Here is a 17,130-nt window from a genome sequence, read left to right on the forward strand (position 1 = left end):
AGCTGTGCGAATGAAGACACTGTGTTAGAGAATGTCTACACTGGAAACTTCAAAGCGCTGCCACGAGAAGCGAATGTGGATTAGCGCCGAGCACTGGGAGCGTGGTTCCCAACACTCGGAGCCTGTCTACACTAGAACTTTAAAGCGCTCAGACTTGCTGCACTCAGGAGAGTGATTTTCTCTCTCTCCCCCCCCCCCCCACACACACACTTTATAGTGCTCTAACTTGCGTAATTGTAGACAAGTTATGTTGACCCCAACTATCCCCCAGCAACCATCCTACAATGCCCCACAGATTGCTCTGGTCATCATAGTGAAAACTGCCCAGGGGTCACAAAGACTGGAAGCCACTCTCTCCCTTCTAAAGCCCTGCAAATGTTGGAGATTCCTTTTTTCTGATTGCCCGGCTTGGTGAGCAGACCTAGCAGCTCTCCATTGTTGATTGCAACTGCCTAGCTAACTATGCCATCCACACACTCCAGATGTGCTCCTGCTTGGAGTAGACAGGAGATATTGGCTCTCCTGGGCTTGAGGGAGAAGAGACTGTTAAGGCACAGCTCTGATCCAGCTGTAGAAACATTGCCTTCTACGAGCAGATTGTTCAGAGGATGTAGGAGAAAGGACAGTTATCTGTTCCATAACTGGTGTTCGAGATGTGTTGCCCAGCTATATTCCACAGTAGGTGTGCGTGCTTGCCACGTGCACCAGTGTCAGAAATTTTTCCCCTTAGCAGTACCCGTATGGGGGAAGCACCGCTGTGACCCCTGGAGGGGCGCCTCTATATTGCACTATAAGGGGAGCCGCACGCTACCCCCACCCTCAGTTCCTTCTTGCTGCCGGTGAAGGTAGTCAGAAAAGACGGTTACTCACCTTTGTAACTGTTGTTCTTCGAGATGTGTTGCTCATATCCATTCCAGTTAGGTGTACGCGCCGCGCGTGCACATTCGTCGGAAAACTTTTACCCTAGCAACTCAGTGGGCCGGCAGGTCGCCCCCTAGAGTGGCGCCACCATGGCGCTCCATATATACTCCTGCCGGCCCACCCGCTCCTCAGTTCCTTCTTGCCGGCCACTCCGACAGTGGGGAAGGAGGGCGGGTGCGGAATGGATATGAGCAACACATCTCGAAGAACAACAGTTACAAAGGTGAGTAACCGTCTTTTCTTCTTCGAGTGATTGCTCATATCCATTCCAGTTAGGTGAATCCCAAGCCTTACAAAGGCGGTGGGGTCGGAGTGAAATGTGGCAGAATAAAACTGCTGAGCCAGAGGCTACAGCCTCTCTTGACTGCTGAACCAGGGCATACTGCGAAGCAAGGTATGGACCGAGGACCAATGGAGCTTCGCGACAGATCTCGTGGGTAGAAACACGAGCCAGCAAGGCGGCAGATGAAGCCTGAGCCCTGGTAGAATGCACAGTGATGTGGCTTAGGGAAATATGAGCCAAATCATAACAAGTGGGGATGTCCGCCATCACCCAAGATGAGATCCTCTGAGAGGAAAACAAGTAAGCCCTCCCTTTGGCCCGCTACCGGGGCAGAGCTGGGGCACCTTAGGAAATGATTCTGTCAATATAATGCGAGCACTCCACAGATGCCCAAGGAGTGCAACGGTTATGCCCATTGCGTTAAGCTGTGGGTAACATGAAAGGCCAAAACACCTTAGGGAGGAAAGCCGGGTGCGGTCATAACTGCACCTTGTCTTTGTGGAACCTAGTGTACGGCGGAACCCCCGTAAGGGCTCTGCTCTCAGAGACCTGTCTGGCCAAGACTAGGTTGAGATCCCAGGGCGGGGCTGGGCGGCGCACCCGAGGGTGCAAGCGCTCCAAGCCCTTGAGGGACCTCGAACCCATAGAGCGTGGGACACTGAACGTCCATCTTAGCCTGCTGGAAGGTAGAGATGGCTGCCGAGAGTATCCTCAGCGATGATACCACCAGGTCCTGCCGCTGAAGGCCAGAGGCAGGCCAAATAGAGGGGATCGAGACCTCAGCAGGAGCAAGATCGAGCGTATTGCAGCTGTAAAGGAAACGCTTCCACCTGGCCCGGTACGTTGACCAGGTGGAAGGCTGCCTGTCACCCCGACTCAGGTACGCAGGAGCCACCGTGAGGCGAAGAGGCTGCAGGTCCGAGCGACGAAGTCTGTCGTTGCCCTGAGTGATGAGGTCTGGGCTGACAGGCCGAGCAACGTGGTATGCCAGTGCTGCCTGGACCACTCTGGAGTGATCATGATGATGCGCGCTCTGCCCCTGCGGAGTTTGAGCAGGACCTAATGAACCAGTGGGAACAGTGGGAAGGCATAATGCAGTTGGCCTCTCCACGGCATCAGGAATGCGTCCAAGATCGATTCCGAGGAGAGACCTTGGAAGGAGCAGAACACCTGGCATTTCCTGCTCTCGCGGTGAGCGAACAGGTCTGTGTGAGGAAACATCTCCACTTCCGGAAAGCGGGACGCCTCACATGGGGCAGAGTGATCACTCGTAAGACAGGAAAAACCTGCTGAGTCAAAGAGTTAAGACGTTCCGAACGCCTGGGAGAAAAGACGTCGCCAGCTCCATCGAGTGGGCCATGCAAAAGACCCGGAAATGGATGGCCTCCTGACAAAAAAGGGGGGAGGACTATGTCCCCCCTGAATACTTATGAAGCACCTGGCCCTTGTGTTGGCTGTAAACACCGAGATACAACGGCCTCGCAGCTGCCGCTGGAACCCCTGGCATGCCAGGCGGACTACTCTCATTTTTGGGGCATTAACGAGGAATGCCAGCTTCTTAGAAGACCAAAGGCCTTAAGCTCGGAGGCGACCATGAGCACTCGAGCAGAGAGATGATACGTCCGCCGTCAGGGGCAGTGAGGGCTGGGGCGGATGAAACCGCATCCCTGTCCACACCAAGGAGGGAGTTAGCCACCACTCTAGGGAGCCTAAGACGTTCGAGGGAACGGTGACTACCATGACCATTGGCTCCCTGTCCAAGCGGTACGCCGAGGTGGGCCGGACTTGGAGAGGACGGAGGCGGAGCTTGGCGTGTTTGGTTACAAACTTGCGGGCAACCATGGACCCAGGAGACTGAGACAAGAGCGAGCTGAGGTCGTTGGGAAGCCTTCAGACCTCAGATGATTGTTGCCCTCGCCTAAAACCGCAGTTGTGATAAGCAGGCTCCGGCTAGGTAGGAGACCAGGATAGCCCCTAGGAAGCCCAACCTCTGCGTGGGAACCAGAGTGGATCGCTCTATAGTAATCATCAGGCCTTGATCCTGTGAATAAGACCGTGACGATGCCCACGGCTGAGCGGTTTGTGTCTCAGAGTCTCCTCGGATAAGCGAATCGTCCAGATACGGAAAAACGCATATCCGACATCAGCGACGGAAGGCGGCGACTATGGCCGTAAACCGGGAGTATTCACCGCTGGCTATAAAGCGGAGGCATCTCCCGTGTGGAGGGAAGATGGCACTGCGAAAGTACGCGTCCTTCATATCCAGGGCGGCATAGTAGCCCCCAGGAGGCAAGGATGGAATAATGGTTCCCAGGGATACCATGTAGAACTTCAACCTTATCCTAAACCGGTTGAGTCCATGCAGGACCAGGGAGGTCTGAGACCTGTGTTCGAGTGGGGGACTAGGGCATAACGGGAGTAAAACCCCTTGCCCCTTTCGTCCGCTGAAGGGGGACAGGGCTGGAGCAAATTAAAGGTGGTACCTATGCTCCATCGTGCGCAGGACCCAGCGATCTGAAAGTAACTGGGGCCATGCCAGGAGAAAGCGGGATCGGGATCCCATCCTGCAACTGGTACACCGCCCTCCGGCGAACCTTGGAAGGTCCGTCTTTGGTCCCAGTGGTAATTGCGAGGGACCTTGACTTTGGCTTTTTAGGGGGCTGACGTTTGTCTGCAACCACCTTGGCCTTGCCGTTTTCCAGAGTTCTGCCTCTGGCTAGGCACAGAGTATGGCGGCTGGGGCCATAAAGGCCTGCGTTTGGTCGCTGGCGTATACATGCTGAGACGCATTAGGACCCTATTGTCCATCAGGCTTCGCAGTCTGGGGCTGTCTCTGCCGCGAAGATGCCTTACCCACAAAGGGTAAATCCTGAATGGCATACTGCAGCTCCGGCCGGAGGTTTAAAACCTGAAGCCATGAAATGCACCTCATGGCGACACCCAAGGCCAGAGTGCTGGCCGCAGAGTCTGCTGCGTCCAACGAGGCCTGGAGGGACGCTCTGGGAACCTTCTTTCCCCCGTCCTCCAAGACGGCAGCGAACTCCAGGTGGGAGTTTTGAGGGAGAAACTCCTTCACCCAGGTGATATAATTATCGCAGCTAAGCAAGGCTTGTTGCTTTGCTACCCAGAGCTGCAGGGCCCCTGCAGAGTACACCTTGCATTCGCCAAGCCTCTTTCTGCTTCGGGGCTGGCGCCCGCTGGCCATCATATCAGGATCGTGGTCCTGAGCATAAAATCTGCGCATATGGGATGACACGGATGCGCGTCCGGACTGCCATGGGGGTACTAAAAGAAGGCACGGGCAGAGCCTCTGACTCACTCGGACCTTGCCCAACTCGGCACCGGGGACCGGCATCGGGAGGCGTATCGGTACCTGGCACGAGATCCAGACCCGCACGGTGTCGGGAGGTCGACCGAGATCTCGAGGCTCGGAGAAAGGCTACAGGAGTCAAGGTACCTGCCCCGGTGCCAGATGTCGGAACGGTGCCGATAGCGGGTCGGCGAACGGGATACCGACCGGTGCAGCGAGTGCGACCAGTACCGAGGAAACCAGCACCGGGACTGCCAGTGGTGTCCGGCGTGCCGACAGGACTTGGAGTGTCTGTGGGACCGTGACCATGAACGGTGCCGCTCTGCTGTACTGACAGGGGACAGTCCCCTGAAGAGACTGTATTACCCGTACCGGCGGTGCCCGGGTCAGGCAGCACTGACTCTGTCATGGCACTGAGAGCCCTCGCCGTTGGTAACATCTCCGGCGTGAAGGGAACAGCAGGCTCAACCACAGTGTGTACTGGGGAGCTACCAGGCACCGGATTCGACGGCCCTCGTGGGACCGGGATCCACGGTACCGAGGTCATCAGAGCTTCGGTAGGTGCCGGTGCCGGGCGAACCTAGTTAGATAAGTTGTCTAGCTGCGGTGCCGTCAGCACTGAAGCAGCGGGAGTAATACGCTCAACCACGGCGCGTGCCGGGGAGCCGTCGGACACCGGATTCGATAGCCCTTGTGGGACTGGAATCGACGGTGCTGATGTTGTCGGTGCCTCAGAGGCTTCGGTGCCGGGCAATCCGACTTAGACTAGCCCTCTGGCTGCGGTGCCGTTGGCACGGAAGCAGCCGGGGCCTTAGCTCGACCACGGCGCGTGCCGGGGAGCCGTCAGGCACCGGATTCTACGGCCCTTGCGGGACCGGGGATCGACGGTGCCGACGTCATCGGTGCCGCAGCAGGTGTCGGTGCCGGGCGATCCGACGTAGACGAGCTCTCTGGCTGCGGTGCCGTTGGCACGGAAGCAGCCGGAGCAGTAGCTCAACCACGGCGCGTGCCGGGGAGCCGTCAGGCACCGGATTCTACGGCCCTTGTGGGACCGGGATCGACGGTGATGACGTCATCGGTGCCGTAGCAGGTGTCGGCGCCGGGCGATCCGACTTAGACGAGCTCTCTGGCTGCGGTGCCGCTGGCACGGAAGCAGCAGGAGCAATACGCTCAACCACGGCGCGTGCCGGGGAGCCGTCAGGCACCGGATTCTACGGCCCTCGTGGGACCGGGATCGACGGTGCCGACGTCGTCGGTGCCGGGCGAGCCATCTTAGACGAGCTGTCTAGCTGTGGTGCAGTTGGCACAGAAGCAGCAGGAGCAGTAAGCTCTACCACGGCGCGAGCCGGGGAGCTGCCAGGCACCGGATTCCATGGTCCTGGGGGACTGGAATCGACGGAGCCGAAGTCATCGGTGCCTCTGCAGGTGTCGGTGCCGGGTAACGCAACTTATGCGAGCTCTCTGGCTGCGATGCAGGTGGCACGGAAGCAGCGGGAGCAGGGGGCTCAACCACGGCGCGTGCCGGGGAGCCGCCAGGCACCAGCAGGAATCGTAGACTCTCTCGACCTCGGAAGAAGGGAGCGGTGCCGAGTCGACCTCGGTGCCGGCGACGGTCGGTGCCGAAAGGCCTTGGTAGTACCGGCGGGGTCCGGTGCCGAGGAGGCGCTTCTGCCCGCCGCTTGAACATCGCTCGGCGCCCAAGGTGGAGGGGTAAGTGAAAGTCCCGCACCTTTTTGTTCTCGGCTTAAAAGCCTTGCAAATGGGGCACTTATCTGTCAAGTGTGATTCCCTGAGTCACTTCAAACAGGAGTCATGTAGATCTCTCTTCGGCCGCGGCTTCTGGCAGGCCGGGCCCCTTTTAACCCGGTGAGCCATGCATGGCTCCGGCACTGGGCTCATGGAAGGGGCTACTTCCTGAACCCCGCTAACTAAACTAACTATGTTAGCAAAGAAAACACGTATAACCATACAAATATATAAATAAAAGTGTTATAACTGCGTAATTAAATACGAGAAAAACGAGTAGCTAGGGAAGTGGAGGTCAGCTAAGCCGCGCTCCACTGTTCCAACGACCGACACGGGCGGTAAGAAGGAACTGAGGAGCGGGTGGGCCGGCAGGAGTATATATGGAGCGCCATGGTGGCGCCACTCTAGGGGGCGACCTGCCGGCCCACTGAGTTGCTAGGGTAAAAGTTTTCCGACGAATGTGCACGCGCGGCGCGTACACCTAACTGGAATGGATATGAGCAATCACTCGAAGAAGAACATCTTGTTCCAGCCTTGCTGCAACTTCTCTTGTTGACCTTAGTGATACAGGTACTTTCAGTAGTTTTTCAAGTAGTTAGAGCGGGCTCGGGGCATGTCCTGTGCCCCAGGCTTCAAGTTGTGTGACTTTTGTTGCCATTCTAGGCCCAGAAGTGATCCACACGCTGAGTGTCTCTGCTGCTTGGGTGAAATGAATGTGACTGAGCACTGCAACATCTGCAGGTCATTCAAGCCACGGAGGACTCAGAAGGAGAGGGACATCAAGCTTCACGCCCTCCTGATGGAATTGGCTCTGGCCCCTACCCTGGCACATTGAGTGGACTTGGCACTGCATCTTCAGTGCGTAGTGAAGTCACCTCCACTAGCCGGCACCGCTCTCCTTTCAAGAAGGGAAGATTTCCATCTCACGGTGGCACCGAGAAAAGAAGAGGGGTGAGGCTGGTCCTGAGTCAGGCAGCCCTCATTCTTCCCCGGGCCCTAGGCCTCTGACTCCTGTTAGTGGCGCAGCCCAGTTCTGTCCACACGTGCCTCCCCTGCAGAGAGGATCCCATCGACGCTGGAAGCTGCAAAGGCTGCGCAAGACATCTTGAACTTATTGATACCGGGGGCACCACCAGTGTCGGGTCCTCGGTCCCGAGATAAGCCGCTGCTGGGTGCTCATCAGACTCCCCCTCCCGGCACAGAGCAGCTCCCACTCTGAGGACTGCTCCTTACCTCGTTCCACGCTGTCTTCTCGCAGCTCACACCAGCCCTCTACACCAGTAAGTTTGACTGGCTCGCTGCTTGAACGGGAGTCTCAAGGCCCCTTCATCAGCGCAGCGACGGTCGCAGGCACCATGACAGGCGCCATAAACGCTCTTCATGTCACAGCTACTGCAGCTGGTCCCGATGCCATCAACATTCCCACTCAAATTCCCGCTCTGCCTGGCATCGCACTCGGGACTCCTCTCACAATTCACCAGCACAGGAACAACGTAGCTCCTGGCACCGGGCAAGTACTAGAGAAGCACTTCCGATGGGTACCGGGTCCTCAGCGTCGAGGTCCCGGTCCCGCAGAAGGCACAGTCGTAGGCACCACTGCTCTTGCCGCTCCTATGAGACTGTGCGCTCAGTGACCTCAGCATTGGCACCTAGCCACCCACTACCAGGTCATGAGGCTCAGCTGGAACAAACTGCACCACCGGGCCCCCAAATTGGTCAGTGGTAAGGGGAACCATGGCAAGGAAAGTGATGTCAATGGGCACTGTGGCCGCAGATGCCCACCCAGACGGGAATCTGCTCAGTGGCTGGAGCGTCCAAGGCATCTTCAGCCTCCCCTCCTTGGCAGAGGGATAAGTCAATACATCCCGAGTCGGCAGTCCCACGCCCAGACTCCAACCTGGGGACAGAACCCCCGGTACCCCCTGAGACTCTCTGCTCTGCCCCGGTCCCCTCTCCAGCACCGGGGATGTTCAGGGGATGTAGGAGAAGTGGTATGACAGGGACCAGCAGCAATGCCACGTGAAAGCCAAGAAGCTGTGGCAGCATACCAGGCCAGGGAGGCCAACAACCAATTTGGTGCCAAGCCACAAACCTGCTGCTTTTACAAAGAGCTGCATGCCATCCTCAGCAGAGATTGCACCATCACTCTCAACAGCACCATGAATACATTGAAGGAACCTAAGTCACAAGCTCCTGCCATGAACAGCAAAGAAGAGGATGGGGATAGGTGACCAAGGGATCCAGCTGTGCAGTGAGCCAAGACCTATTTTTACTCCACCACAGTCCAGCACGAGTGAGCCCAATGCAGGGGAAGGAACCGCGGGGAACAGTGTAAATAAATTTTTAATTACAGAGTTGTTCTCCCTTCTCCCCCCAAAGCAAGACACAATCTTTCCACTTTTCATTAATTTACTCATGCTAGAAGACATAGTGGTACAATCAAGAGAGGTAGAGCTGCTATCTGATTTTCATTCCGCTCTAGAGCTAGGGACCATGCATAGCAGTTTATGTACACAGGGATGTTCCTTGAATCCTCCTCAGAGATCTCGATGAAACTTTCATGGAAGTACTCTGCAATCCTCTGATGGTTTCGAGTGAGGGCTGCTTTGTTTCTTTCTCCAAGGTTGGACACTTTCCCATGCCACTCAGTGATAACTTCAGCAGGCACTATTGCAGTACACTGGGTAGAGCACATGGGCCCAGGTGGCTTTGGGATATCTGCTGCAGCTGTGTGAGAACCTTTGTTACCCTCAAGAGAGATATCAGCTAAAAATCATCTACTGTGGAAAAGGGTGCCAGTATTTATTGTCATTGTCCTATATACACTATTACAATCATGCAACCAAGCAATTCCCTCCTCATTTCCCTTATCCCCCAGAAGGCCATATTCACCATGGCTGGTGCAGTGATTGGTGCCATGCACAAGAAATCCCAAGCAGAAGTGAGAATGTAGTGCTTAAAACTTTTGGGGAGCAAGTTCAACATCTTAAGTTTCACTTTCTATAGTGAATGCCCCAGCAATAGTACCTCTGTGTTTTATCTTCAGCTGTTGCCACCATGGCCTTCGGAGTCTCCCCCTCCACACCTGCGAAGCCACATAAGGTGGAGGAAGATGACGACGACTCAGGATAACACGTTCCAGGACATCCTGCAAGCCAGTGCTGTATCAGACCATAAGCACAGGGCCTGGAGGATGAACACTGCAGACAGTCTGGAAAAGGAAAGAGTGGAGAGGAGAAAGGCCCAGAAGTCCCAGCAGGAAAAGGAGAGCAAGATGCACCAGGGCACAGTGGAGCTTCTCAGGCAGCGCAAACAGATGCGGCAAACTCTGGTGGCTTCCGGAGGTGTTGCAGCACCCTTAATGTCCATCGGAGTAGAGTGATAAAGACAATCACAGCTTCACATACACAGACCTGTGAAAGCCTGAGTTAATATCTGTGTAGCTGAAATGGACATGAAAATTCTTTCACTGTTCATAACTAAATTTATTAAGTTTATAATGTATTTGTTGTGAAATTACAATTTTTGCACTGATTTTGTTCCAATCTTTATTAGTTCACAAGATATGATGCCAACTACTCAGCAGTTCTGAAAGCAACTATTTATCTGTTACTTCACATCACAGCCCACATGACCATTCACAAAACAAATAGATGAATTAATGTTATATTCCTACATGTACAGCAACCACCACACAACTCCTACCAGGCCACAAAAGAGCAAGGTCAGATAGAGCACACTACACCACCACACATTACTCTGACTCACTATTAAAATGGTCATTCAAAACCTTCCTGAGCCATATAACTCTGCCTTGAGCCCTTGTATCTGGATGTTCAAATTCAGCAGACAGCCACACCACCTCTGCCATCCACCTCAGCAGAAACTTTTCCCCTTCTGCCATACATACATTATGCAAGCCAGAGCAGACAGCTATAACCATTGGGATATTTTTCCTCACTGAGGTCCTATCTTATGAGTTAATGAAAAGCACATTCAACTGTCATTTCACACTGGCTGAGCCAGTAGTTAAATTGTTCCTTGGTGCAGATGGGGTGGCCGGTGTACGGCCAGGAGAAAGAGGGGTAGGCTGGATCCCCCAGATTCACTATTGGCATTTCAACATCCCACTAGTAATCCGCCAGTTGGGAAAGAAAGTCCCTTCTTGCAGCTCTATGAACAACAAATCCTCTGTTCTTAAAGATTGTGAGCGTTATGCATGTTCCCTGAACAGCCCACACTGATGTCAGTGAAGTGTTCCTGGTGATCCACCAATGCTTGCATAACCACAGAAAAGTGGCACTTTCTGTTGATGTACTCAGTAGCAAGGCGGCCTGGTGACAAAATAGGGATGTGTGTGTCATCCATTGCTCCACTGCAGTTTGGGAATCCCATTGCTGCAAATCCACTCACTATGTCCTGCACACTGCGAGAGCAGGAGACAATTAATGGCCCCCCCACATTTCCGTGATAACGGCTCCCTTGGTAGATTTCCCAACTCTGAATTGATTCCCGACTGACAAGTAGCAATCAGGTTGCAAGTTTCCACAGTGTGATTGCCACTCACTTCTCCACTATCAGTAAAGCTCTCATTTTGGTGTCTCAGTACTGGAGGGCAGGTGCAAGCTCAGTGGACGAATCCAGGAAGTGGACTTGCACAAAGTAGGGATGGAAATATTGGATTAAAAAAGTTAACCGGTTAAACGATTAAAATTATTTTGTTGAACCAAAGTAGCTGAGGGGGTCTGGAACAAAGGGGCCTGGGGCCAATCCAGCTCGGGTCTGGCGCAGCCAGGGTTGGGGTCCCTCCCACCAGCCCAACGGGAGCGCTGCCAGGGTTAATGGTTAACTTCGGTCAACTGGTAAGCCTAATGCTTGCTGGTTAACCTTTTACAACTCTCACCAAAAGATCTGCAGCCACTGCTTATCATTCCAAACCTGCATTAGAATGAGATCCCACCAGTTAGCGTTTGTTTCTTTTGGCCAGAAGAGCACTCCAACATCTGCAGCTATTCTGTGAACGCCACCAACAAACTTGAATTGGTTCTTATGATGTAGCACAGCTATGTGTCCAAAAAAATCATGTTCCCCACTGATTTGGTTTTTCAAGCACCTCTGCAAATACTCCAGGATTGCGCTCCCTGTGCTTTCAATGTCTATGATAATAATGCAAAGCTATGCAGTCTCCAGGCTTCTGTCAGATGACAGACAGCGAGGAGGGTCATGTGGGTTTGTGGAGTTTTGAAATAAAGGAACAAAAATTATGGGATACAGATAACACTATGGGCTTGTCTACATCAGAAAGTTGCAGCGCTGGTGAGGGAGTTACAGCGCTGCAACTTTGAAGGTGTACACATCTGCAGGGCATCACCAGCGCTGCAACTCCCTGTTTGCAGCGCTGGCCGTACTCCCGTTTTGTCTCGGGTGTAGAGGATCCAGCGCTGGTGATCCAGCGCTGGTAATCCAATGTAGACACTTACCAGCGCTTTTCTTGACCTCTGTGGAAGGAGGAAACCTCTGGTAATCAAGCTGGTCTCCTTCCCCGGCTTGCTCTCGCGTTCCCGGAACCCCGAGCAAGCAGGTCTCCTTCCCTGCGGTTTGCAGGGTGGTTCGGGGAACGCGAGAGCAAACCGCGGCGAAGCTGGTCTCCTTTCCCGGTTTGCTCTCTCGTTCCCGGAACCCCGAGCAAGCAGGTCTCCTTCCCTGCGGTTTGCAGGGTGGTTCGGGGAACGCGAGAGCAAACCGCGGCGAAGCTGGTCTCCTTTCCCGGTTTGCTCTCTCGTTCCCGGAACCCCGAGCAAGCAGGTCTCCTTCCCTGCGGTTTGCAGGGTGGTTCGGGGAACGCGAGAGCAAACCGCGGTGAAGCTGGTCTCCTTTCCCGGTTTGCTCTCGCGTTCCCCGAACCCCCCTTGAAGCCGCCCAACAGCGCTGCAGTGTGGCCACATCTAACACCACTTGCAGCGCTGGTTGCTGTAAGTGTGGCCACTCTGCAGCGCTGGCCCTATACAGCTGTACTAATACAGCTGTAACAACCAGCGCTGCAAAATTTTAGATGTAGACATGGCCTATGAGATGCAGAGAGCTGCAACCTGGGAAGTGGACCCAATGCTCCTAGTCACTCCTGCGTGACTTGTTTTGGCCCTGTTATGCACTGCCCAAACTTCTGTTATGCAACTTACCACTGCCTAGTGCACGGTCTTGGGGATACCTACTCATGGTGCACTGCACTATGCGATGATACAAGCACTCTTGGAAAGTATGAGCACCACTGGCACAAGCAGCCAAGTATGCACACACATAAGCAATGTACTAATAGTGACAGCTGTATGCCAATGTAACCTGAGTCAACATAAATTTGTAGTGTAGGCATGGCTAAAGTTCCTCCGGCTCCATTCAACTATCAATCACAGATTCTCTGCCTCAAAGCAGGTTAGATCAAACTTGGGGGCTACTCTAATTTGTGCAAGGCAACTAGGGATCATATGCCAGATGGATCTAGCAGCTCAGGGGCGGGCAAACTATGGCCTGTGGGACGATACTGCTTGGCCCTCAAGCTCCTGGCCCAGGAGGCTAGCCCCTGGCTCCTCCCCTGCTGTCCCCTGTGCCCCGCAACCTCAGCTCACTCCACTGCCGGCACAATGCTCTGGGCAGCGGGGGTGCGAGCTCCTGGGGCAGCACAGCTGCAGAGCCCAGCCTGACCCAGTACTCTGTGCTGGGGGCAATGTGTCCCGGCTCCAGCTGGGCAGTGCTGCTGTTTCACTGCCAGCCACCTGTGTTCCAGGCAGCGCAGTAAGGGGGCAGAGAGTGGAGGGGAGGGGTTGGATAGAAAGCAGGGGAATTTGGAGTGGTGGTATGGATGATGGTCAGGGGATGGGGCAGGAGTCCGGGGGGGGGGGCCACTGTCAGGAATGAGAGGAGGGGTTGGATGTGGCGACAGGGGTCCGGATGCAGTCAGGGGACAGGAAGTGGGTGTGTGTGGATGAGGCTGGGGCCCCAGAGGGGCCATCAGTGAACGAGGGGTCGGGGTGTTGGATGGGCAGGAGTCCCCAGGGGGAGGCAGATAGGGGAGGGGATTGTGGCCTGGCCCCCACCTCCTAACTGGCCCTCCATATAATTTACAAAACCCCATGCAGCCCTCAGGCCAAAAAGTTTGCCCTTTCCTGTCTTATACCCACACTGTGGAACCCGCATGCAACCCCCTGCCTTAGAGGGTTCCTGTTTAAATACAAACCCCTGGTTCTAGGAGCCTCAGTCTCTCCCCAGACACAGAACTGCCTGGTCCTGCCCACTGGGAAGTTTCTCCATTAACAATCACCATGACATTGTCACTGCTCTTCTCTCTTTTCCTATTCGCTGCCCCATCAAGGGAGTATTTCATGGGCCCCTGAGAAAGACCGAGGTGTGGAAATGCACCGGTTACAGGCAAGAGTCAGCTCTGTTCTCCTTTCCCCAGGTGTCCTCTCTCAGGTACAGCTGATACAGTCTGGCCCGGGAGTGGTGAAGCCTGGAGAGACCCCCACATTGACCTGCACTGTCTCAGGTTACTCTATCACTAGTGGTTATTGAATCTGGCAGCCTCCTACAAAAAGGCTTAAGTGTCTGGGACGGGTATATCACAGCGGTTCCACGTGGAACACGAACTACGGCTCATCTTTCCAGAACTGAATCACCATCTCAACTGACTCCTCTGAGAACCAGTTCTCCCTGCAGCTGCAGACACCTCCACCTATTACTGTGCCAGAGACACAGAGCAAAGCAGGACCCATATAAAAAGAGGAAGCGGCACATATACAGGATTTCACGCCTCTATCATGCTGTAGTTTATCTTTCTTGAAAAGCAGCAGACCTTTCCGCTAGATGGCAGTAAAGGGACAGTCCCTGTTTTCACTTGCACGTGGTGAAAATTTATGAAGATAGAAACTGAAGCCAGTGAAGAGTGATAGCTCCATGAAAACGTGTCTGCGCACAGGTCCTGAACCGATTTAAATACTGACGGTTTAATTCAGGCCAAATTCTCCCTGCTGACTTTTTCATCCCATCTTTCCACTAAAAATAAACAGGGTGTCTGTGTGTAACACGCATACCAGGATCTTGTATCCTTGTAGGGAAGAGTTTGGCCTTCCACAATTAAAGCGCAGGAGGATTTAGTATCCCTATCAAATTTTTAAAAGCTCTCTGCCATGGTTTCCCTGTCACCAGCCACATTCATCTTCATATCAAACTGTGTCCTTCCATCCAGCACAGCTAATAAGGATACATGAGCCCGGATACCCCCAAAGACAAGGCTCATTCACTCCAGAAATAAATAAATAAATATATTATATATACACACACACACTTCCCTGGTCTGGAGAGTGTCTACTACCTTTCCAACTAGGAATATTTATTAATTTTCCAGCCATTATTTTTCTCTCTCTCCCTCTCTACTGATCTCTCTTAAGGGAGCCCACAACCATGTTATCCTAGTGCCTTACAATCTGTACTGATCCTCACAGCACTTCTAGGGGGCTGGTAAATCCATATCAGGAACTGAGGCAGGGACACACTGTGATCATGTATTTTTCTATCTTAGGTTATTTTACGGCTCCCATCACCGCAGTATCTAAGCCTCACACTCTTATCAACGTATCTCCTCACGCCGATCTGACTGGTACACAGCATGCTCCAGCCACTCCTACTTCCTACCCTCTCCACAATGGGCTGCAGTAAGCTATACCTGCACGTGGTTTCTATTCTCCATGCAAATAAGCGGCAAAAAGGGTGAAGGACAGGGCAAAACTCTGCCCCAAAATACTGACTGGCCTCCTGATTTCTTTGAGCCGTTAAACTGAAAAAATTGGATATCACTGCTCTGACTGTTAAGATCAAGATCATTCTAGCACCCTTTGAAAGCAAGACATGTATCCACTTGCGTTTCCCCCCTGAGACTAAACAAGAGCCAGTTCAAATACTGTATCTGAATCTTCCTCCTATTTCTTAAACAGTTTAAATATAAATTCAAATCTCTTTTTGTTAATTGGAAAAGAAGTGCTTTCTAACCATTCCAGGAGACAAGCAAACACAGGTGGGATTAATTTCTCCCCACATACCCAATGATCAAAGAGCTTGGGAGGGGCTGCACTCCCTTCCCAACAAAGTACCACAAAGGCTAATAGAAAAATGTGCTGCAATAGAATGATCCCTCAGACCTTAAATGCACAGTGACCAATCAACACTTAGGCTTGTTTACATTTCAAAGTTAATTTAGATTAACGTAAAATGTGAATTTAAGGTGCAACAGCTACTTTTGAACAACTCCCAGTGTGAACATTCTTCTTCCAGAACAAGTATCAGGGGGTAGCCGTGTTAGTCTGTATCCACAAAAAAACAACAAGGAATCTGGTGGCACCTTAAGGACTAACAGATATATGTGGGCATAAGCTTTTGTGGAGCGCTCCACGCATCTGTATAAGTGAAGTTTTTTTTACCCACAAAAGCTTATGCCCAAATATATGTTAGTCTTTAAGGTGCCACCAGACTTCTCCTTTTTGATCCAGAACTAGGCACTCTTATTCCAGAATAAAAAAGTGTCACACATGGACTCCACCCCTGAATAACTTGGCCTAGTTTTAAGGCTTAGGCTGGCATAACTATACCTACCAAGAGTGTGAATAAATGACACCCTCCCTGCCACCAACCCAAGCAACATAGCTATGCTGACTAAACCTCCAGGGTGGATACAGTGGTGAAGCCAGAAGAGGGCTTCCAAGGGCACAGCTACTATTGTTTGGGGAGGTGGTGTTCTGGCACCAGAAGTCCTCCTGTCGGTGTACGCTACATCTACACCAGGGGCCACACATGGAGGCTGTGTCTCCTTCCGAGATGCCATGTGTAGACAGGCCCTTATGCCTTTTCTCTAACAAGTCACCCTTTACCTGACAGGGTCTGGCTAACCCCCAGTGGCAGAGCATTCATCTCCCGCCCAAGGGAGTCAGACCCCCGGGGCTGGAGTCTGATCCGCTGCGCCAGACCTCCGGCGGGCGCAGCCCCTCCGTGTGCAGCCCGCCGCGGGGCTCGCACGCAGCCGAGTCTGCCAGCACCAGCGCTCGCTCACGCCTCCGCGCCACAGCCGGCGGGCACCGCGGGCCCTGCATGGCTGCGGGCGGCCCAGGAACTACCTCAGCAGCCCGGCCACAGGCGCCCCGCAGCCCGCTTGCTCGGACACCGCGGCGGAGCGGCGTCTGCCGGCACCCTGGTGCCTCCTGGGGGTGGATCCCGGGGCAGCGCCAGCTGGGCCCGGCGCCTGCCCCCTGACCCGTCGGGCTCCGGCCGGAGCCGGCCACGGCCCTGCCGCTCACCTCCAGGCTGTACGTGCCACGCAGCGCCGTGAAGTCCCGCAGAGCCTCGGCGGCGCTGGCCGCGTCCAGGTTGAGGTCCTGGCAGAGGCGGTCGATGGCGGCGCGGGCCGAGCCCTGGGCCTCCCCGGCCGGGGGCTCTTCCCGGGACATGGCGGCTCCGTGGGCCGAGCCCACAAGCCCCTGCGTCCTGCGCGCCAAAACCCTTTCACCCGGCCGGCCCCCGTATCCCTCCGCCCGGCCGGACCCCGCTGCTGCTCTGCCCTCGGGAGTGGCCCTGCAGGAGGAGCAGATCATCCCCCTCCTCCCCGGACCCCGCCAGCGGCGGAATACGGGGGAGCGGGCGCGTGAGACGGCCGGCGAGCTGGGTGTGTTTTGCCAGGTGTGGCGTGAGCTGCCCCAGGTACAGGGAGAGTCAGTTGTAACGGGTAGCAGTGACTGATAGGTAAGGCGGAGAGGGCTTCTCATTTGCTGCCTTGTCCTAATTTGCTAAATCTTGACAGTGGTGTGGGACTGAAGCATAAAGTCTTCAGCTG

The 17,130-nt window shown here is 54.2% G+C and overlaps 1 protein-coding gene across 6 annotated transcripts in view; it reads right to left on the bottom strand.

The window, feature by feature from the left end:
* The window catches only part of RBL1 (RB transcriptional corepressor like 1), a 97,868-nt gene extending 80,952 nt beyond the window's left edge, over window positions 1-16,916 (bottom strand). For 3 of the 6 annotated variants that reach the window (XM_030533546.1, XM_030533545.1, XM_030533550.1), the window contains exon 1: window positions 16,598-16,916. In XM_030533546.1, coding sequence (XP_030389406.1) covers window positions 16,598-16,891 — 294 coding nt within the window. In that variant the 5' untranslated portion in view covers window positions 16,892-16,916. Of the gene's footprint in view, window positions 1-9,287; window positions 9,376-16,174; window positions 16,264-16,597 lie in introns of those variants that run through there. The other 3 variants (XM_030533549.1, XM_030533547.1, XM_030533548.1) reach the window with 3 other exon arrangements.
* Between the last annotated feature and the right edge of the window lie 214 nt (window positions 16,917-17,130).

The sequence above is a fragment of the Gopherus evgoodei genome, chromosome 14 (genome assembly GCF_007399415.2).
Source record: "Gopherus evgoodei ecotype Sinaloan lineage chromosome 14, rGopEvg1_v1.p, whole genome shotgun sequence".
NCBI lineage: Eukaryota > Metazoa > Chordata > Testudines > Testudinidae > Gopherus > Gopherus evgoodei.